The sequence below is a fragment of the Arvicanthis niloticus genome, chromosome 8 (genome assembly GCF_011762505.2).
Source record: "Arvicanthis niloticus isolate mArvNil1 chromosome 8, mArvNil1.pat.X, whole genome shotgun sequence".
Lineage (NCBI taxonomy): Eukaryota > Metazoa > Chordata > Mammalia > Rodentia > Muridae > Arvicanthis > Arvicanthis niloticus.
The window spans coordinates 29,612,078-29,634,103 of record NC_047665.1 but is presented as its reverse complement, the minus strand read 5'-3'; the positions used below and the strand labels follow the sequence as shown (position 1 = coordinate 29,634,103).

The window sequence follows — 22,026 nt, the reverse complement described above, 5'->3', positions numbered from 1 at the left end:
GTGTTTCTGTATGTCAAGAGTCACATCTCACAGCTGGTGTGGTGGCCTGGTCTGTTACTGACATCTAGAAAGGCCAGGGTGTTGCTAAACACTCTATAAGGTTCTACAGCTGTCACAACCAAGACACACCTAACTCAAATGTCAGTAAGGTCAGTGTTGGGAATCCTATCCTAGTGTGAGAAGGAAGGAGGCCGAAGAGAATCTGAGGTTTCCAAAATTGACCAGTCTTTTAAACCTGGCCAGTATTCCCCCACTGGATCTTCCTGCTCTGTGGAAGAGATGTGAAATGTCAGAGTTTTCCTGCCATTTATATAAAAATGCCAGTACCTGAGGGCTGGAAGATTAGTGGAGTCAGTCTTGGACACAGTAATGACAAGGGAGGCTTCTGTGGTTTTCTGTGCATCCTAGGCAGGCACTTGGCCCCTGGCCATAACCCTAAAAGGAACTCCCAAAATTCCTGTTTAATGCTGTCTCGTTTATTCCCATTGAGAGTTGGCACATTTTGATCATTGAAGCCATAACCCTTGTGCAGGTGTGGACACACACACACACACACACACACACACACACACACACGGAGGAAGGGAAGGAAGAAGGGAGGGAGGAAGGAGGAAGGGAGAGAAGGACAGGGGGAGGAGAGAGAGAGAGAGAGAGAGAGAGAGAGAGAGAGAGAGAGAGAGAGAGAGAGAGAGAGAGAGAGAGAGAGAGAGAGAGAGAGATTGCATGACCCCTAGTGGACACGGTCCTAATTGCTTCATCCAGGCGGTTTAGTGAAATTCCTTGGTTTTCTGTAGTTATAGCAAACAAACAGTACCAGTGAGGAACCCTGATCTAACTAGACCTGTCTTGCAGCTAGTCGCTGGACCCGACTGCAGACAATAGTCAAAGTGCAGAAATCTTTTGCCCTGCTTCTTTTCCTTTTCACCCGGACAGTCGACCGCTCCTCTGCCGCTTCCCCCGGGACTTCCTGACTTTGAGACCTCCCCACCCTGCGCCCTGCAGCTATTTGAGGCCAGAACACAAGCTCTTCCTTTTCTAAGTTTTGCTTGCTGCGGGTCTGAACCTGGAGTCCGGGGTAAGCTCTGCTGCGAGCGGGCTGAAGGGCTTGGGGTGGGGTGCTGGGGTCGCGGGACCTGAATGGGAGGAGCTAGCTCGGTGAATGGAATGGGCACCAAGAATAAGAATCCTGGAGGGACTGGTACCAGGAGGTATGGAAACCAAGAGGGACCTAGTGGTCAGTCCAGAGTAGCAGGCTTTGCCACCCTTGTGGCTTATTGGCTGGCTGAGCCTGGGTCTTAGAGACAGAACTGGGCTGTTCTCAGAGGGTTGCCCATACCCTCAGTACTTTTAAGCTCCGACTGATACCCCAGGACAATTCCAGATGTGTTGTTTGTTTGTTTTTTGCTGTTGTTCTTTTGTTTGTTATTGTTGTTTTATTACACTCGCGGCAGTAGTGGTGGGGTGGTGTAAGATTTGATGATGTCTGTGGGACTGGTAGGACATAGGCAAAGTTATGATAAGGTTTGTGCGCCAGATGAAAATTGGAATGAGTGCTCAGGTTTTCCTCCCTTCCTCTGTTTCGTTGATGGACCCTGAGCCTGTTCTGCTGAACACTTGCTCAGCCCCAGAGCCCCAGGCTGGCTGTTCCTCCTTCTTGCCTTGAATCCGTTTTGATAACCAGAAGTATGGAAATCTAGCGTTCATGTGCGATCAGGAAGCTAGGTGAGGTTTGGTCCTTCTACACTGTTTTTAGAGTGCATGGGAAGGAAACAGCTGCTTGTGAGAGCACTGTACCCAAGGCTGACTACTTCCTTGCACTGTGGTTTGTGTGTGTGTGTGTGTGGGGGGGGGTCCTTAAGGAGAGCAAAAAGTACAATTCAGTGGTGACTTCTGACTTACTAACTTGCTAAGCCTTATCCACTGATGGCAGCCAGTGCCCAAATATAGTAATGATGCTTCAAGGGAAAATGATCCTGGAATGACTCATGAGGCTGATTTTAAAAGTCTAAGAAATTGTGCCGGTCTAACACATTAATAACATGTCCTAATTAAAATTTTCATTTTTAATGGTGATGTGATTTTTAACATGTCCTATGTCATTGATTAAAAATCGTTTTCATTTTTAATTGTGATGTGATCTTTACTGTGCAATGCTAGGTTTGACTCCCCCCTTGCCCCCCCCACCCCCTCCCCCCCGAGCCTGGGACATACAGGCAAGTGTTCTATCACTGACCTGTACTGCCAACTCCTGTAATGGTATTTGTACAGAAGTGAACATTTTCAAATTATATAATGATTTATGTGCATTGGTGTTGAGCATGGGATGTTTTTAGCCTTTGACTAATTGACTATTAAAGATTTCTATATGGCAAACTGAAAGTGAAATTCTTTTATTGATGTGTAATAGGTTTTTTTTTTCAAATTCATATCTCTGCACAATTGAGGATTTTACTCAAGGTTTCGACCTAGTCCATCAAAATAGAGAGGGAGTGATGCAATAAAAATATATGGACTTTAGACATTCAAGGATTTAGGTGTTATGATCACTGAAATAGTTTGTCTTATGTACTTTATCTTCCTGCTCTCCTAGAGCCAAGCTAAACTGACAGTGGAGGAGACTTTTAAGTAATCATAGCAAGTCAGGTCAAGAGAGAAGTGAACAGGACATGGACAGGAGGTACCTGTAGACATTTGGAGTGAGAAGAATGCTGAAGGAAGTTTCTGTGTCAGTGTGGGAAGAGGAGCTCAGAAGGGGCCACAGGTGCTGTCTTGGCAGAACAAGTCCCTCAGAGTCAGGGGTGAGTTCAGGACAAGGGAAGGAGAGTAGATCTGGGGTCAAATGTCAGTCAGACTTCTCAGTGGTAAAGCTGAGGGCTGAAAGCAGTTAAGCAATAGCTCACAGATTCAGATGTAAAAATCACACCCAGACTATTATAAACCCTGGTAACCTCTCAGTGGAATGAATGGAAGGATAATGATCATATCAGAAAAACAATAAATCAAAATAACTGATTGGGCAGCTTGAGTTATCAGAATGAGGGCATGAAGCAGGAACTATTATCTTGTCCCAGAACAGATAATACTGGCAAAGGGACAGAGCTGTGCAGGACTTACAGAGCAAGCATCCAAAATGGAGTCCTGTGAACAATCATCTAATGAGTGTGACCTTTACCTTCCATGCTGTGTGTGTCCCTTAGTGTACTGAGCCATAGCATCACTGTGTGAGTGACAGAGAAGATGCAGGTTACACATCAGCCCGTATTAATGTGAGGTTGATTTTAATCCCTCTTTCTAGGCTCACCATCATGGATCCACTGCTGGAAGCAAATGGCACCTTTGCCTTAAACCTTTTGAAAACACTGGGTGAAGACAGCTCAAAAAATGTGCTTTTCTCACCCATGAGCATCTCCTCAGCCCTGGCCATGGTCTTCATGGGGGCAAAAGGAACGACTGCACGACAGATGATTCAGGTAACCAGCCCCATTTCACCACAGCTAAACATCACTGATGGTCAGTTGAGCTGGTTAAGATCTCAAAGTGACTGCTCTTGATATACAACTGGTGGTGACATAGGGGTGTGGTTGTATCCGATGGGAATGGTGTGCTGCCCCTGCTGGGATCCTGGCATGAGTACCTTGACCAGTTAGTGCTGTCAAGGTTGGAGGTTTTCTATTCAGGCCTCATTTCCCTTCACATTCTGGCACAATTAGCCTTGACCATGACGGGTGGATCCTGAGTCCCGAGAATTGGGGAGGGAATACCAGGGATGAAAGAGACCTCAGGTGGGTGTGAGTATGATGAGAAAGACTCACAGGAGAGGCTTCAGCAAAAGACAGCTCTTTTAATGGAGGTAGCAAAAGCTACTTAAATCTTTGGGGGATGGGTAAGGGCTTTTGAGGTGCTGAGGATGCCTCATTTGCATAAGAAGGAATTCCAGGTGCTGCAGGAAAGAGAAAGTGTAACCTGGCTACTGGCTACCTAACCTCCTGGGGTGGGAGCAAGGATGGCGTGGCACAGGTCTAAATGTGCTGGGACATGCAGGCCCAGGGCAGGGAAGGGGAAGTGGTCCTTTTCCTGCAATCTCAGGATGAGATTTCTGGGGTTTGGAAACACCTTGACCTCACTTTTACTCTGGGCCAGCTCTCCCTATTCCCCGGACTCCCAGTCCCACAGAGGTTGGGGGGTATTAATTGGAAAGGTGCAGATCACTTGGGGGCAGGAACACCAAAAATTTTGCACCAAGTCTACTCATGACTTCACTATCTGTTCTCTGACTCCTCATGGGACTCAGTCTTCTAACAAGCCAAGTATAATGGGCTGCTCCCACAAGTTTCTTATCACATTGGGTCAGGTTTGTCAGGGACACCTGAGACAGAAACCAGCTGAGGCTCTTCTTGGAAGCAGTGCTTCAGGTATATTTGACACATATGGGTTTTGTTGGCCCATAGATGGCAGCTACTCCCTGTGTTCCCACAGTGTGTTTTTTTGTTTGGCGTTATCCAACGTCCTTTTTGATAAGGACACTTGTCAGACTGGATTAGATTTCTTCCTCATGACCTCTTTTTAACTTTACTCTTTCCTTACAGGCTGACGGTCACGATTATTTAGACAGATAGCAAAGGCCACAGGGGCAATGTCTCATATTTCTTTTGACCACAAACAACTATTTCTGCCAATATTTACCACACCACAAACCTTGTTCTCCAGGTCTCAGTTGTTATTACTTCATTTTTTAATTTCTTGTCCTTTATGGCTGTTAATTCCAAAGTCAAAACCTTGAGTTGAATTTCTGGGTTACTGTGTGCCTCATCTATTTCTTTAGAGCGTAGCCATCCTGACATACAATAAGCCAAAGCATTGCTGACATTGTTTCTCAGAATCTGGGGTCCGTGAGGAGCTCCTCTGCTCACTGGGAAACCAGATCAGCTGCCATCCTTTAGTTAGTGGGCTCTTTTAGCAACATCAGAAGGTCCAGTGAGGCTGATCTCATGTCTGAGGTACCAGGTACTGGCTGGGGCTGTGGTTCTCTGCCAAGCCACATTGTGTGATGATGCTAACCCTGGGAGTTTGCATCTGGCCAGCAAAGGATAGTTTCCATTTGCTTCCATTAGGTTGGCTGGACACAAAAATGGTACTGGATATTTGAAGGCCCAGACCTGGAACATAGTTATTTCTGAACACTGTTGGTCAGTGCTTTACTTAGGGTTACTATTGCTGTAATCAAACACCATGTCCAAAGCAACCTGGAGAGGAAAGGGTTTATTTTACTCAAAGTTCCATAAAACAGTTCATTATCAAAAGCAGTGAAGGCAGGAACTGACACTGGGGAGGAATCTGGAAGCAGGAGCTGGTGTAGAAGCCATGGAGGAGTGCTCCTTACTGGCTTGCTCCACATAGCTTGCTCAGCCTGTTTTCTTATAGAACCCAGGACCACCATCCCAGAGATAGTAGTACTCACAATTGGCTGGGCCCTCTCACACCGATCACTAAGAAAATGTTCTATATAGAGCTGTCTACAGCTCGATTTTATGGAAGCTGTCTTGGAATTTCATTGCTGAGTAGACATTATGACCAAGGCAATGTTTGTAAAGGACATCATTTAATTGGGACTGGCTTACAATTTCAGAGGCTCAGTCTATGCATGGCAGTGTGCAGGCAGACATGGTGCTGGAGAAGCCAAAGGTTCTACATCTTGATCAACAGGCAGCATAAGGGAGCTGTCTTCTGCAGGCAGCTATGAAGAGGCTCTGTCACACTGACCAGACTTGAACATTTATGTGAGACTTCAAAGCTCCACATCCACAGTGACACACTTCCTCTAACAAGGCCACACCTCCTCCGATAAGGCTGCACCTCTGAATAGTGCCACATCCCATAAGCCAACCACATTTAAATCACCCCCTTTTCAGAGGTCTTTATCTTGTATCAGGTTGACATAAAACTGTCTAGCACAGTCAGACAGTGGGAGAGCCAGCCTAGCCCAAAGGGCGAGGAAAGACTGCTGAAGTTGAAAGTTAGGGGCTGTCTGCTTTGAGCCAGTGGGAATTGGTTGGCAGCCATGCTTTTAGCCAGGGAATAGGTAGTTAACATGAAGAATTGAGGGGTTTTAGAGGTTCATTTCTGTTCATTTCAGGGCTGACAGGGCTCAGGGAGGACCCTAGGAAGGGAACATTCATGGTATTTGCACTTGAGGGGCAGCAGGAATCTGTGTAATTCTGAGGATAAGTTTAGTGTTGACTCATTTCCTATAGCTGGGCCTGATGAAGTTGTGTTTTTAATCTGTCCTGATTTCAGGCACTTTCTTTGGATAAATGCAGTGACAATGGAGGTAGAGACGTCCACCAGGGCTTCCAGTCCCTTCTCACCGAAGTGAACAAGACCGGCACACAGTACTTGCTCAGAACAGCCAACAGACTCTACGGTGAAAAGACTTTTGATATCCTAGCTGTAAGTCTTCCTAGTTTTCATGAAGCAGAGTGAGAGAGGAATTATGTGATTCACTAGAGAGTGTGTGTGCTGGGAGTTCCCTCAGCTATTTGAGTACCAGTGCAATTTTTGTATATGTTCATGTGCATTTGTGCTATATAGAATTGTACAGAATACAAATTAAGTCAGCAAAGTGTGAGCCTCCTCAATCTGTTTTCCAGTTTTCATCTCACCCAAGAGAGTTTATAGAGATGATGTTTGTCTTCCTACAGATGCAGAAATTTATCTGTGAATATTTTCCCTGCCTATGGACATCAGAACATATATATCATTCCATAACTTGTTTCTTTCACTTTTTGTATTTATGTTGTATTATAGATTATTATATCATCATTTATTATTACCTTATTATTACTTTATTGCTATTATTGATGTTGGGGTTAGAACCATGACCTCACACATGCTAAGCACACACTCAACCACTGAGCCACAGCCCCAGGCCTGCTCACTATGATCTGTCAGCATTTGGTAGTCTTGAGTATACTTGATTCATGGCATGGAAAGCCATTTGCCCATGGATGGATTTTAACTTGTACACTGTCTGGGCCATTACCAATCTGATGTTGAATGTGATTTTTGCACACACACACACACACACACACACACACACACACACACACACACACACACTTGGCACCCAGATGTGTTTCTAAAATGAAGAATGTGAAGCATTGAGATTGTAATATGTATTGCTAATTGCTTTCCCAATTAGACCTACAGGAACCCTCTAAGGTACAGCTATGGCTGACTCTTTCTTGCACCTAAGGAGAATTGTGAAGTTCTCCTTAAAACTAGTACTCTGAAAACAAATGAAAAATGTAGCCCCAAGCTGTTTGAAAGGAAGATTAGAGACTCATTCCATATGTTGTCAGAACAATGCACATCTCAGCCCATTTGTGCTACATCATCTTCTGTTCTAACATGGCGGTTTGTAGGCAGTCACTACGTTGTTACCATTTTATAGCATGTGTCAGGAACATAGTTTGAACATCTGCTTGTGCAACTGGAGATCAAACCAGGACCTTGTGCATTCTAGGCCAGTTATCTCTAGTAAATTATTTACTAGATTATGTCCCCAGCCCTGATTGCTTTTTTTGTGAGTTGCTCACTTCTGAAGCTGAGCCACCCAGTGTGGTAACTACTAGCAATTTAAAATCCAAACCAACAGTTACATAAAGTGAAATGAAATGAAATGAAATGAAATGAAATAGTTGTTTCCTCGCTTCACGTGTCATACTCAGGCACTCTATGGCCATAAGTGACATTGTGCTCGAATGGTGTCCATTTATGTAGCTTCTGTCTCAAGGAAGCTGTGAGGGTGGATGGTACAGAGTGACTTCCCATGTGACATCATCCTGTGAGGCCAACCCTCACTTTGTACACGCTGCAGTAACTGTACCCAAGGGTCTTCCCAGTGACTTCAGTCAGCCACAGCTATCCCTAGAGGAGCTGCTGTTTGTGGCATTTTTTAAAAGACAATTCTCTTACCTCATTCAATAACTAAAGTTCAAAAAAGTTGAGTATAGAGAGGTTTATTATAGATTCCCACTCTCCCTTTTTTAACAGCAGATACATTTGTACGTTGTTGAATTCTTGCTTTTCACATTAGGTAGGAGGCTATTGGTGCTAATCACATTCATGGCTGTATAATTATGTTGCTCTGTCTCAGTCTTTTAAGGATTCCTGCCGCAAGTTCTATGAAGCAGAGATGGAAGAGCTGGACTTTCAGGGCGCTCCAGAGCAGTCCCGACAGCACATCAACACCTGGGTAGCCAAAAAGACAGAAGGTGAACACAGAGTCATTCTGCTCTGTTTGGTTGGTTGGATAATTTTGGCACTGGGACCCAGGGCCTTGAACATGCTCAGAGACTCTTAATTACTGAGTTACCTCTAGTCGACGTCAGCCAGGTAGCCTACTTTGGTAGTCTTATTGTCTTCTCCAGAAGGACATCAAATGTAAAGTAGAATATCTCCCTGCCTTTTAAGGTGATGCTTCCTTTTTATTTTATAGTTTTTCCATGCTAGAAGGCAATTCTAGGGCTTCCTGCATGCTAAGTAAACACCATACCACTGAGCCACAGTCCCTGCCTTACATCAGAGCCTCTTGAACTTTTCCCATCTGTGACTCCTTTATACTTAATATATTTTTATGTGATGTAGCAGCATGTACCAAACAAATAAAAACTTAGATATCTGAACAATTATTGATATATATATATATATATATGTTATCATTTATTGTACATTTTTATAGTAATGAGATTGTAGTGCTTGTCCAACCCAACATATATATATATATATATATATATATATATATATATATATATATATATTACATATTACATTCACTAAAAATGATTATAGAAAATATTAAGAGTTTTTGTCTCTTATGATTAAACCATTCTGTTTGGAAAACAGCAGAAACTGTGTGTAGGAAAACATTGCAGTTCCCAACTTACAAGAGTCTTGAATCTGAGCCACAGTGTTTCGGACAGTGTGAATTAACATTATAAGCATGACAGGATGCACAGTGAAAATTCATATGTGTGCTCAAAACCAAGGGTGCAGAGAATTAATGTGATACAGTGCAGGCCATCATTGCCAGAACCACCCCAGGATCGTTACATGTTTGATTTCAAAGTTTGATTTTAGTTTTTGGATTTTATGCATTCAAATTTCTTTCACTTTTGCAAAATTTCCCCTTCCTACCTTATTTTGATACATTATGGGATAAGGACATCCATCTTAAGAAGCTCTGTTGTATGGCTAGGTGTAGTGGTACAGGCTTTTGTTCTCAGTAGTTGGGAGGCAGAGACTGAAGGATCTTTGTGAATTACAGGTCAACTTGCTCTACAGACTTGGTCTATATATAGTGAGTTCTAGGCTAACCAGGACAACATAGTGATACTCTGTCTCAAAAGGAAAAGAAGAAGCTTTTCTCTAAATTAATGCAACCTTTACAATTCTGCCTTTGATAAATTAATAGTTTCTGACATGTGGTCTAGCTTTATTCTTCTCTAAACAGTATATCCATGTCTCCCAGTATCTTAGACAGCTTTTCTAGAGCCATTTCCTTCCTCCACCCTATCTACCTGCTGCTTTCTTTTTTCCTTCCTTCCTTTCCTTTAGTCTTTTTATGAACAGTGTGAGGAACAGTGTACACTCTGAGTCTGGAGCTCCCTGCTCTGGTGTGGCTCATAATCTACAGTTCTAGTGCATTCCTACTGGTGGATAAGGTTTGCCCTCTTTCATCTGTGGTTTTAAGCTGTGCTGTGTACTTGTAAGGAACACTGTATATCTGCTCATCTAATTTTAAATTGAGTTTTAAAAACCCAATACAGGAAATTATACATATATATGGGGCTCTGTGTTATTTGCAACACATATAATCTTTCTCTGAGAGGGGCCAATATATTTATTGATCCAAATATTGTGTGTATGTGTGTACATATGCAAGCTCACCTGTGTGTTCAAGTGTGGGTGCATTTGCACTTGTTTCTGCATGTGTGGAGGTCAGAGGACATTGGCTGTTGCTTCTCAGGTACTGGTCATCTCTTTGCCATTTTGTTTTTAAACATTTTGTTTTGTTTTAAAGTCAAAGCCTCTCACTGAACTGGAACTCAAAGTAGGCCATGCTGGATATTTAATAAATTTTACAGATCCAGCTGACTCTACCTGCAAAGTGTGGAGATTATAAATATGCATGATCACATCACTGTTTTTGATTTGTTTGTCTATGTATGTTCTGGGAATTGAACTCAGGACTTTGTGCTTGCAAAGCACACACTTTAATGACTGAGCTATCTCCTTAACCCTATTTTTAAAATTTAAGTTTGTCCAAAACATTTTTATAGAAACATATTTTTAAGTTGTGTATGTGTGTGTGTGTGTGTGTGTGTGTGTCTGTATGTTCACCTGTGGGAGAGCATCAGGTCTTTCAGAGTTGGAATCACAGATATGTGGGAGCCACTTGACATAGAAGTAGGGTCCTTTGCTACAGTATAAACACTTTTAATTCCCGAGTCATCTCTCCAGCAAACACTCCATTTTTGAAAGTACTTAGAATTTCTTCTTTCTAGCTTACGTTTTAAGGATTCATACCGTATGTACTAACACTTCTTGTGCATTTTCTGAATTAATAGAAACAATGATGTTTTTATTTCTAGAATATTTTCTTTTGTTTAATTTTTTTCTTCTCAGAATTTTTGAAAAATGTGCTCCTTTTCTTTTCAGTGATGGTTGTGTTGCTTTAAGGGCAAATTCCTGACTAGTATTTAAGGGGCAGTGAAATTCCCTAAATGTGTACTTGGCCATTCAAGAAAGTGGCTTGTCTGAATAGCAGCCTTGTGCATGCATCAGCCAAACTTGAGCTAACTGGCTTTTTAACTCTTCCTTTCAGATAAAATTACAGAGTTGCTATCTTCAGGTTCAGTCAGTTCAAACACTCCACTGGTCCTTGTGAATGCAGTCTACTTCAAAGGAAACTGGGAGACACAGTTTAACAAAGAGGACACTCAAGAAATGCCTTTCAAAGTCACCAAGGTGAGTGGCCTCTAAAACACACTAGAAGCTGTCTTATGTAACCTGTGCTTCATATGGCTTTGGGTAGCTAGGCAAGGACTCCTCAGTAACCTGAGGGGCTTTTCACTCATCCTTTTCATCTTGTAAGGTACCATGGATATATGCTTGCTCCCCAGTTTCTTGTCAGGACCCTGCTTCTACGACCTGTGATGCTCTTGCTGGTGTCAGATCTGAACATCTACTGCCAAGTTTGCAGGAAAAATCTATGGCTCTCTCCATTACTTTTTTGTGGGCCTTTGGTTTTTCTCAACTTTCGAGATAAAGCTCAAAATTTATATATGGTGTAGGAGGATCTCTGGGTTCCCAGATCTTGTCCATCTTTCCAGATTCACTTTATGTCCAGCACTGTCCTCTAGGAAGTTCCACCCACCATCTACCCGCATTCTCCTGTTTGGTGTCCACAAGACAACATGGCAGTCAACTACTTTTGTCACTTGGCTGAAAAAGCAACAGAGGGAGACAATTGTCTGACAGTGGCTAGCTTAAGTTTAGCTCTCAGTAAACACCGAATCAGTGAGTGAAGTTTAGTTTGGATTTGAGGGGAAAGGTACAGAGCTTTGCTTACAGACAAGCAAACAAAGGCAGGTGTGTAGACAGACTCTAAGTTTAGCAGCCTCCACCTTGGAGGATGTTACTTGCTGATGGATCTCACTTGCTATTCTGCCATCCTCAGCACAGAGTCCTAATATTTTATTTGTTTTTTAAGTTTTTAATGCCTCTGCGTGAGTGTTTTGTCTGTCTGTATGTATGTGCATTTCCCTTGTGCCCATGGTAATCAGAGAGGAAGGCATTGGGGGAGCCTAAAATGGATGTTTGTGAGCTAGCATATAGGTTCTTGGAACTGAAACTAAGTCCTCTGCAAAGGCAACAAGTAAGTGCTCTTAAGTGCGGAGTCTTCTCTGGCTCCAAGAGGTTCCTTCTCCTCATGTTCATACTGTGATTTTGAGCTTGACTTTATCCGAACATGGAAAATGACAGAGGAAGGGGAGCAGGAAGCCTCTATTTTGAGATCCTGTTCTTGGATCTAGAGAAAAATCTTTCCAATATGTTTCATTCTACCTGCCTTTCTTAACTCTGTACTAGAGAAAGATGATGCTGTGTCGACAGTGGAGTCTGACCGCAACCCATATGTGTACATAGCTGGTCTGTAGAGTCTGAATGAACTATAGAAGGTATATAATTGTCTTATTTTGAATGACTGAGTTCAATAAGTACAATCAGTTAAGGGAAAAAATTAAAAAAAAAAAAGAAGTGATAGATGTAAATGGATGGATAGATGCATGTGTGCATGGCTATCATCAAGTCGGGAACTCAAGACATCACCTAAAAATTGATTGAGAGAACCCTATCAAATAAAGCAGCCAGCTGGAGTTGTTTCCGAGAGGGATAGCCCCAGATAGAGAGAGTGTCTACTCACATGAGGCTCCAAATAAAAAAATGAGAAAAGGAAGATTACATTATCAAACCTGGGACTTACAATCTCTCTACAAACCAACTGAGGAAAACCCCGTTAAGATAGCCAGCCAGATTTCCCCATAAGACAGACTATAATGTGTCCTCTATGAGGCTTTAAAGTAAAAGACTAAATACCAGCAGATGGAGATAACATCATCAAACTGGGGTTTATAACATCCCGTAGAAACCTACTGGGTATTTGAAACAGTGATCAGGAACACCAGTTGAGTGTTCTTTCCCTGGCTGAGGCTCCAAGGGTGAAACTTCCAACTTTGCTTTCCCACTGTAGGTACTTTTATATTGTGGAATAAAGACTAAAAACATCTAACTGTTCCCAAGGACGAAGTGTTTATCCTCCTGGACTTTCCTGCCTTTCTTGTCACAGAGCTGTGGAGAGGGGGACAGCTGATCCTTAGGCAAGGCACCTAGGAGAACACTTGACATAAACATGTTTGGTTTGTAAACATGTGGAGGGGAGAGGCTTCTGTCTTACAGGCACAGCTTCTCAGAGAGCTCAAACAACACATGACAATTACCAGTGTAACGTACTTGCAGTAGTTAGGGATCCAAAATGAAAAGATTTTGTGTTGATAAGGACTCTTATTTAAATTCCATATTACTAAATGAATAGAAATTATAGACACAGATTAGTGAATCATTAAATTACTAAGATTGGCCTTATTTATATTACATGATTGGAGGCTTAGGAACTGGAGGTGTATGGGGAGAAACTGCTGAAGGCAGAGACCAACACCTTGTGGGTTATGGACAATGCCAGCCCAGGCCCATTTTCCTGGACAGTGTTTTATTAGGACACATTCCTACTTGCTATTGACAGATGCTCCAATAGCAGCTGAGAGTAGCTGTGACAGAAAGTGTACATGGGCCACAGGATGAAGAATTCTTAAATCCTGGTCTGTTATGGCTGAAGTATGCTAGTTGCAGGCCAAGGACTTGGCTGAAGAGACAAGGACAGGTGGATGCTTGGCTCAAGGTTAGTTCAGGCAGATATGCTAAAGACAGAACACAACAACAGAAATGGCCTTCATTTGCCACATTTGATTCAGAATGATGTGCTGTTTCAGAGAACTGAAGCCAGAAAGAGCCTTTGGCTGTGTTTTTCCCAAGGCACTCAAAAAATCCATAGTCATTTCTAGAATTAAACCTCAAGTGTGGTCAGGAACCGAGGAGGATGGTTAGAGAAGACATGACCATTTCTGGCTAAAGCTAGACTAGTAACATTACAGTTCTTTTCTAGTAAGGTGTCATTTTGCCTGGCCCTCACTATTGCTGTTCATTGGCTTGTTACTAATGTATTAGCAGGCATAGCTTGGGAGCCCCTGGCATTAACTTGCTGAGTGTGCCCGACACTTGAAGTTCTTTTTTCTGAGGCATAGCAGCAATTACTAAACATAGATATGAACACTGGTTGGTGGAAGGGCTCCAGAGATGCACAAAGGAGCTAGTTGTATTCTGTGCTTAGGCTGCTTACTGGCTTGCTTCCTATGTCTTGCTTAGTCTCCTTTCTTATAGAACCCAGGACTGCAAGCCTAGGGATGACACCACTCACAATGGGCTGGACCTTCCCCCGTCAATCACCAATTAAGAAAATATCCTTACAGCTGCATCTTACAGAGGTTCTCAGTTGAGGTTTCCTCCTCTCTAATGACTCTAGTTTGTGCTGACATTAAACTAGCCAGGACAGGATGTGGTTGTGGGTGAAAGATACTGAGGAACCCTTCACTGGTGTGTGAGAAGACACCAGAACATAAAGATCTGAGGTTCTATGTTCTGATGACCACTTTGTTAAGAAGAAAGGGGGTGAAGCTAATTTTCCATCAAACCACAAACTGCCCCATGATTATGGTAGAGATATGAAGGATGAGGAACAGTATAGGTGAGGGGTGTGGAAGCAGGGCAAGTTCTTATTTTGATTCTGGGTTGTTCTAAAGTCATCACCTTTTGTCCAGATAGAGCAGTGGTTCTCAACCTTTCTAATGCTGTGACCCTTCAATATAGTTCCTCAAGTGGTTATGACCCTCAGAGATAAAACTATTTTTATTACTACTTTATGACTGTATTTTTTCTACTGATATGAATCATAGAGTAAATATCTGATATTCTAGATGTCTTATATGCAACCTCTGTGGTGATCACAACTGTAGAGCGTCACCATACTGGGGTGTTGAAGCAGAGTGATATGGTCTGACTTGCATTGTGCTAGAATATATGTCTGCTGTGATGGGGTCAGTGACAAGGAGGTCATCAGAGTATCCCAGGGCTATGCTGATGATAGAGATTTAAACATAAAGTCAGGTTTTGGTTATATTTCAAAGGGGCAGAAAAATACATGTTGGTAATAGGGCAGATGCAGGGTGTAAGAGAGGATTGAGTGAAAGAGAGGCAATAGTTTTGACAAGTAGAAGGAGCATGAGGAACAATGTGATGGTTTAAGTAAGAATGGCCCCCACAGACTCATATTTGAATGCTTAGGGAGTGGCATTGTGAGATGTGGCATTGTTGAAAAAAGTTTGTCACTGGGGGTGGGCTTTGGGGTTTCTGATGTACAAGCCAGGCCCAGTGGCCCTCTCTCTTCCAGCTGCCTACTGATCCAGATGTAGAACTCTACTCTTGGCTCTTTCTTCAGCACCATGTCTTCCTGTGTGCTCCCATGCTTCCTGCCACGATGACAGTGGACTAAACTTCTGCACCTATAAGCCAGCCCCCATTAAATGTTTTCCTTTATAAGAGTTGCTGTGGTCATGGTGTCTTTTCACAGCAATAGAACACTGACTAAGATAGACAATAATTATAGGAAGATCAAATTTGAAAAAGAAAGTATGGAGTTCTTGCCTTATCTTAAGTTGAGACTTTCTTTCTCTTTAAAGGAAGGCCTCAAATGGGAAGTAAAATGTATGTTTAGAGTCCTAAGAGAGAAGTTCAGGCTAAAGCAATAAAATTGGGAATCATGTTCAAAGTCATGAGAATAAATGAGATCCCTAATAGAAAAGAATTGATGGTCCAGGACATCCAACGTGTTTGGAGACCGAGTCAGTCAGCATTCTGACACTGTATTAACAGATATGGAGATAATCAAGTTGAGAAGAGGAAAGGTTCATTTGACTCACTTTTAGGGGTTCCAATTCCCAGTGAGATAAATCCATGATTTAGGCCTGTTATAGGGGTGCTGACGGGTGATGGTGGAATCACATTGGAAGCAAAATGGGTCACCTCAAGGCCAGAAGGTGAAAGAAAGGAAAAAAGAGGCCAAGGTTCCACAATCCCCTTCAAGGGCACATTCCAAAGACCTAAATACCTGCCATTAGGCTGCACCTTTTAAAGATTCCACCTCCTTCCAAAACTCTACTCTGAGGACCATGCTTTGAGGCCTGTGAGGTACATGTAAGATCTAAATTGCTCCAGAGGTTGAGGGACTGAGGGAGTGTTCTAGAAGTTTAATCAAAAGTGTTTCTATAGGCAGAGAGTAGCTACCTCAGTTACCCTAAGTATTCACTGTGTCTCTTTCTACTTAATATTTATCCATTATTTACAGAATGAGGAGAAACCTGTGCAAATGATGTTTCAGAAGTCTACCTTTAAGATGAGCTATGTGGAAAAGATATCTACTACCATTCTGTTGCTTCCCTATGTTGACAATGAGCTGAACATGATCATCATGCTTCCAGATGAACACGTTGAGCTGAGGACGGTAAGGATCACGGGGCCTTGATGGAGCTGCAATGGGGAAAGAGTGGCATTTGGGTTTCTGCAGGGGCAGCTCTCCTAGGCTCCCATGATCATGTTTTTATCATCTACTCATTTGTGGCGCTAGGATGGAACCCAGGGCCTGAAGCAAACAGAACAGAGCTGCCCCCTAACCCCTCCCAGCTATACCATATTAAGGGGATGGAATCTGAAGTGTAAATAAAATATCCAATAAAAAAAAAGGGGGAAAAAAGTTACAGCCACACTTCCGTGGGCATATAGAGCGTCCCCATCACCTCAGGAGCACTGATTTAAGGTCTTGAACTCTTTTCTAGGTGGAAAAGGAAATAACTTACAAGAACTTCATGGAGTGGACAAGACTGGACAAGATGAAAGAAGATGAGGTGGAGGTTTTCCTCCCAAGGTTTAAACTAGAGGAGAACTATGACATGAAGAATGTCCTTTGCAAGCTGGGCATGACTGACGCCTTTGAGCAGAACATGGCAGACTTTTCTGGAATAGCATCTAAAGAAGGCTTGTTTCTGTCCAAGATCATTCACAAGTCTTTTGTGGAGGTCAATGAGGAGGGCACAGAGGCTGCAGCTGCCACCGAAGCCAAGGTAGCTTTTAGGTGTATGGTCCCCCACTTCTGTGCCAATCACCCTTTCCTTTTCTTCATCCAGCACCGCAGGACCAATGGGATTGTGTTCTGTGGCCGGTTCTCCTCCCCATGAGAAAGGATGCTGTGCTGTCAGCCCACTGCCTTTGCCTACTCTCTTTCTCATGATTTGTCTGTGGATCAGTAAATGTTGTGACAATTCGGTGCTTGGTGACACACACCTGTAAAGCTAACCCTTAGCTGACAAAAATGAAAGAATCAGACATCAAGCAGGGCTAGCCTCAGCTATATAGCAAGTTCAAAGCAAGCCTGGGCTATTCTAGACCACTAAACACAAAACCAAATCAAATCAAAACAATATAAAAAGAAAAGAATATACCCACATCTAGATGCTTTATAAAAAAGAAGTATTGAGTTTACAGTTCTGGAAGCTGCAGAACATAGTTGAGGCTTCTGTACAGCTCTAGGGAAATGACTTCACAACAACAGGGTCAGGAGAGAGTGTTGAGCAGTATGTGAAGTCAAGATTCCTTATGAATAAACCATTCTTACGGGCTTAATCTAACCCCTTGAACCCTATATTAACCCTTTCCTAGACTGTAACCTTCAAGATTAAAGTAATTTTAGGGCCATATGGAAGAGTGTACTGTTACGCTATGAACCTTCATGAGAGGAACTTCATTCAAGTGAGCAACTTTCATCCTTTCTGCAGCAATCCTGGGATTTCAAGTTTTTGGTTTCTTTCTTTCTTTCTTTCTTTCTTTTTTTTTTTTTTTTTTTTTTTTTTGACAGTACTGGAGATTTACTATGGGTCTTACATATGCAAGGCAAATAGTATACACTAAATTATATCTACAATTTCCTTTAAAAATAATGTTTTCTTCCTTTGAGAGATGGTCTCATTGAGTTGCCCAGGCTGGCCCTAAACTCTTTCTGTAGCTCAAGTACATCTTGAACTTGAGATCTTTCTATCTCAGCCACCTGGGTAGCTAGGACTACAGCTTTTTGGCACCATGTCTAATGTTTTAGTTATTTTTTTAAAGCATTTGGGAAAAGGGAATTCTGGTAAAGCAACTGGGTTACAAGACTATTCTATTACAAGGAGTGCCTTTGAGATCTACAAACCTGAGGTCAACTTCTGCAGGTCTTACAGTAGTCCCCTGATATAACTGATAGAGTACTTAGGCCCTGAGCAAGGAGGACAGTTCCAGACCCCTGTTGCTCAAGCCTGGGGCAGCCTTGAATTGTAACTTTGCTCTTATCTGGTACCTTTCTGACTTCTACAACCCACCTCACATCTGGGGGATTCCTAGCAAGTAAGCTAATTTGTATAAAGGGTTACTTATTAAGTACATGGGTTGGAACCTTTCCTCCTACCCCACCCCCACCCTGCAACCAGCTCTAACAAATTTCCTATAGCAGCAAGAAATGTACTCTGTTCCAGAGAACTGAAGACTTTCTCCCGTCAGAACCTCTTTTCTCTCTCTCTCTCCCTCTCTCCCCCTCTCTCTGTGTGTGCCTACTTTTCTATCTGTGACTGTGAATGTGGTATGATGCTAATTACTCCCCTTTAAAGCTCTCATATAGAGAATCACATGTTTCACCGTCTCTAACTTGAATGTACAAACATCCCTCCTACCTTAGCTCAGAAATTATATTACAGCCCAACTAAAATTATATAACAGCCCAACTATATTGGATATGCTCCCTGGGCTCCAATTCTGAGGGTATTTGCATCTGGGATGCAAGGCAAGTCTTGCAGTCAGATGGAAGCTGTAATCAAATTCTCACATGGATGCTGAGTGTAATAGTCAGGGAACAAGCCACACAGACTGTGCGTAGATACCCTTTAACTTCTTACTACTGTTGTTTGGAAATAAAATGTTCCTCAAGGGTCCATGTGCTAAAGGCTTAGTCTCAAACTATGCCACTAAATGAGGAATTTAAACCACTTAGGAGGTGGGGTCTTGTAGAAAAAAGTTAGACTACTGGGGCATGTACTTAAAGTGATGGTGCATTCTGCACTCTCTCTCTCTCTCTCTCTCTCTCTCTCTCTCTCTCTCTCTCTCCACCCCCATGAGCTGAGCTGCTTCCTTGTATTTCTGTATTCTGTGATTCTGGGTCACATCATAGGTCCAAGCAACAGCACCAACTGATCATACACTGAGACCTCTAAAACCATGATCCAGAATAAACCGTTCCTCTTTATAAGGTGATTGCCTCAGGTTGCATGTAAAAATCGGAAGTCTACTGAGGACCAAGGGCAACACTTTAAATTAGCACTGGCTGATCTCCTGAATCTACTGTATTTTTTCATCTAACAGCCAGGAGTTTAGGGTGATTACGGTATCCCGAGAAATCATCTTCACTCTCTAAAGTATAAAAGAAACCAGTTAGAGATCCAGCTGAAGTGCTTGCTTAGATCTGCAAAGGCTGGAGCCACAGGAGTTAGAAAAAGCATATCTGAGGTTGACTGGGAATGGAGAAGCAATAGGCCATGGGTATCTTCCCAGAAGGTTCTACTTGTTTCCCATCTTCACCAGACCTCAGTATACAGTCAACACAAATGACTTGGATTCTCTCCCCCTCCATATTAACAGATGTGAACTAATACTTATCATGATCTCTAACAGCTCAAGGTCTCTAGAATAAAGGCAAATATCCTTCAAGTACCTGTCTGAGAAATCTCAAGCCTAGCAAAAACTTTGCAACCTATTTCCCCAAAGACCTGAACATAAGCCCTAAAGCTCCTTGTTGAAAGCATTTACTAAACTTGACTTAGAATTCCTCATCCCTTGATTCATGTAAGTATGATCGTCTACTACACACCAGTGTCTTTCTCAAGGATGAGAAATCCCATAGACCTGTGTCCCAGTCTCTGTGGAGGGATTGAGTCCTAACGTGGATATTCCATAGCTGGCCTGGTTGTACTTTCATATTCTTGTTTTCCATTTCTCCAACTGCCTTTTCCCTGCCCTATCCCCCCTTTCCTCTGTCAATTATTAAAGCTTCCAATCATCTCTACACAAAGTTGTGTTTTGTTCATGCTGGACTCTCTTACTTATTGCAATGATTAAAATGGCTTCTTACAATTTTAATTAGCATCTAAGTTTTCCTTTGATACAGATCCTTGGGAGCATCAGATAAAGAGCTGTGAGCGGTGAAAGGGGGATCTGGGACTGGTTTCTGAGCTTCTGAATCATAGGATTGAACCTGGTCGGGTAACTAAAAACTCCTACCTGTGCCTGGGGCCTGTGTGTTCTGCCTGTCATGGTCCCAGTCAAACTGAAGCCATTTTGAATAAAACTTCCATTTTGCATAGGAGTTCAAAGAAGTTTAAAATCTTAAGACCTCCCTGGGTGACTGAAATCCTTTTTTACATGAATGCTGGGCAAGTTGCCCCACTACAGATGAATAAAGCCACAAATGAGAACAGAATAGTGTACCACAAAGAAATGTCCCCAGGAAAGTCCTTTGTCCCTGAATCCTGATGGGTGGAAAATGGAACTATAACTTGACCAGAAAAAAAAACCCCCACAAATGTGGCTTTTGTGATTTATTTTTGTACTTAAAAGCTCTGCAGTGTTTTGGTTTATAGTCACAGTTCAACTCCCAAGTCTGTTCTGCATCCCTGATGAATCAGTGGCTTGATAACAATAAACATTTCCTTCCTACACTGGCTTTTGAGTTGCGTTGGATCCAAGTAGACCCTGAAACACCTCTTTTTCACCATTACCCATCACAATAGGTTCTCATGATGTACCTGTCATATGTGGTCAGGGGCCTTTGTAAAACACAGATATGATTATATTTGTCCTCACCTTAATAACCTACTTATAGGGGTGCCACCTAGACTAAAAGAGAAACAGAAACCCCAGTGTGAGAATTAATTTTATGAGTCAATTTGGGTAGATCACCATCACCCTGCCTCTGAATCATAGGAGTTGGTATTTTTTTTTTTTCAAATGTCAGTGGAGATATAGCTGAATGCCTTCAGAGGAAATGACCAAGGTCTCACAACCACACTATGAACTGTTACTCATTCCTGAAAACAAGACACCTAGCCATATAAAGACATCCAAGGGCCTTGTGTGTATTTGACATTATAAAAAAGGTGAACCTACACAGTGAAAAGATCAGTGATTGGCAGGGTTGTGAGCCTGGTGAGGGATGTCTCAGCAAAGCACAGAAGGCTTTAGCATAATGACTCTCGTTCTGTACGATGATACCACAGTGTTGGACCACACATCCTCATACACGTGTTCCAACTTATAGATAAGACAGAGAGAGGGGCAGATAGAGGACTTGTGTCAGGGAGGAGATGGCCACTCGTCCATGGGCAGAATAAAGGAAACGCCTAAACTTCTTCCTTCCACAGCGAGCTGCCTTGAGATGAATGACTTCTAAGCCACTTTACCTACTCATGTTTCTCCACTGAGAGGCAGGGGTGGTGTTCCTTTAAGATTTCCTGGAGTAAGGACCTTGACACACACCTGATACATCAAAGAATTACTTCTGATGCTTCCATCTGAGTGCCTGAATCCATCTACAGTTTCTTGGTGGTCTTCCTTCTTTCTCCAAACAGAGCAGCATACTTTGGAGTTGGTGATATGTTGGTTCAGACTGCTTGTTGACTCTGATACATAGGTGCCAGTTGCATGAGTTCCTATCTCACAGAGCTGTGCACTGATGACTTTGCCATCCATGGGGGGTGGAGGGTGGGGGGCGCATATTGCTTTAACTGAAGATACAAAGCAATAAAAAATGATCTGGAACAGATTTCAAATGTGCTGTACAAGAAGCAGAGTTGTGCCTTTCAAAAGCAGCTATGTGTTTTAAAAGTCTGAGGTGTGGTTCTTATGCTGAAACACTTTTGATGGTAGATCATAACCAATTTAGATTTAAGAGCAGTGCAAAGGAAGAAAGTGATGAGAAAGAGAGAGAGAGAGAGAGAGAGAGAGAGAGAGAGAGAGAGAGAGAGAGAGAGAGGAGAAAGATGCCAGGTGGCATAGTGCCAAGGCAGAGCCCTTTGAGACAAATGGTAAATACTAGGGGAAGGAAGAGATGGAGATACAAGGCAGGTGAAGGAAAAGTGAAGGAGGATTGTTGTCCTATAGGAGACTAGCCAGGAGGGCAGCTGGTGACAGGAATACTTAGCTTTGTTTCTTCTGTCACAGATA

General features: G+C 42.6%; 1 protein-coding gene across 2 annotated transcripts; it reads left to right on the top strand.

Annotated features, from left to right (window-relative positions):
• Nucleotides 1-751: 751 nt before the first annotated feature.
• LOC117713560 (serpin B6-like) lies at nucleotides 752-19,944 on the top strand. Of its 2 annotated transcripts, none has more exons than XM_034509812.2 (7): nucleotides 752-1,075; nucleotides 3,296-3,470; nucleotides 6,295-6,447; nucleotides 8,156-8,273; nucleotides 10,886-11,028; nucleotides 16,076-16,231; nucleotides 16,563-19,944. In XM_034509812.2, the coding sequence occupies exons 2-7, from the start codon at nucleotides 3,306-3,308 to the stop codon at nucleotides 16,959-16,961; spliced, it is 1,134 nt and encodes a 377-aa protein (XP_034365703.1). In that variant the 5' UTR covers nucleotides 752-1,075; nucleotides 3,296-3,305; the 3' UTR covers nucleotides 16,962-19,944. The 2 variants fall into 2 exon arrangements, with proteins under 2 accessions (XP_034365703.1, XP_076795317.1); XM_076939202.1 differs by lacking the exon at nucleotides 752-1,075 and adding an exon at nucleotides 1,166-1,208 and having other exon boundaries at nucleotides 16,563-17,108.
• The last annotated feature ends 2,082 nt before the right edge of the window (nucleotides 19,945-22,026 follow it).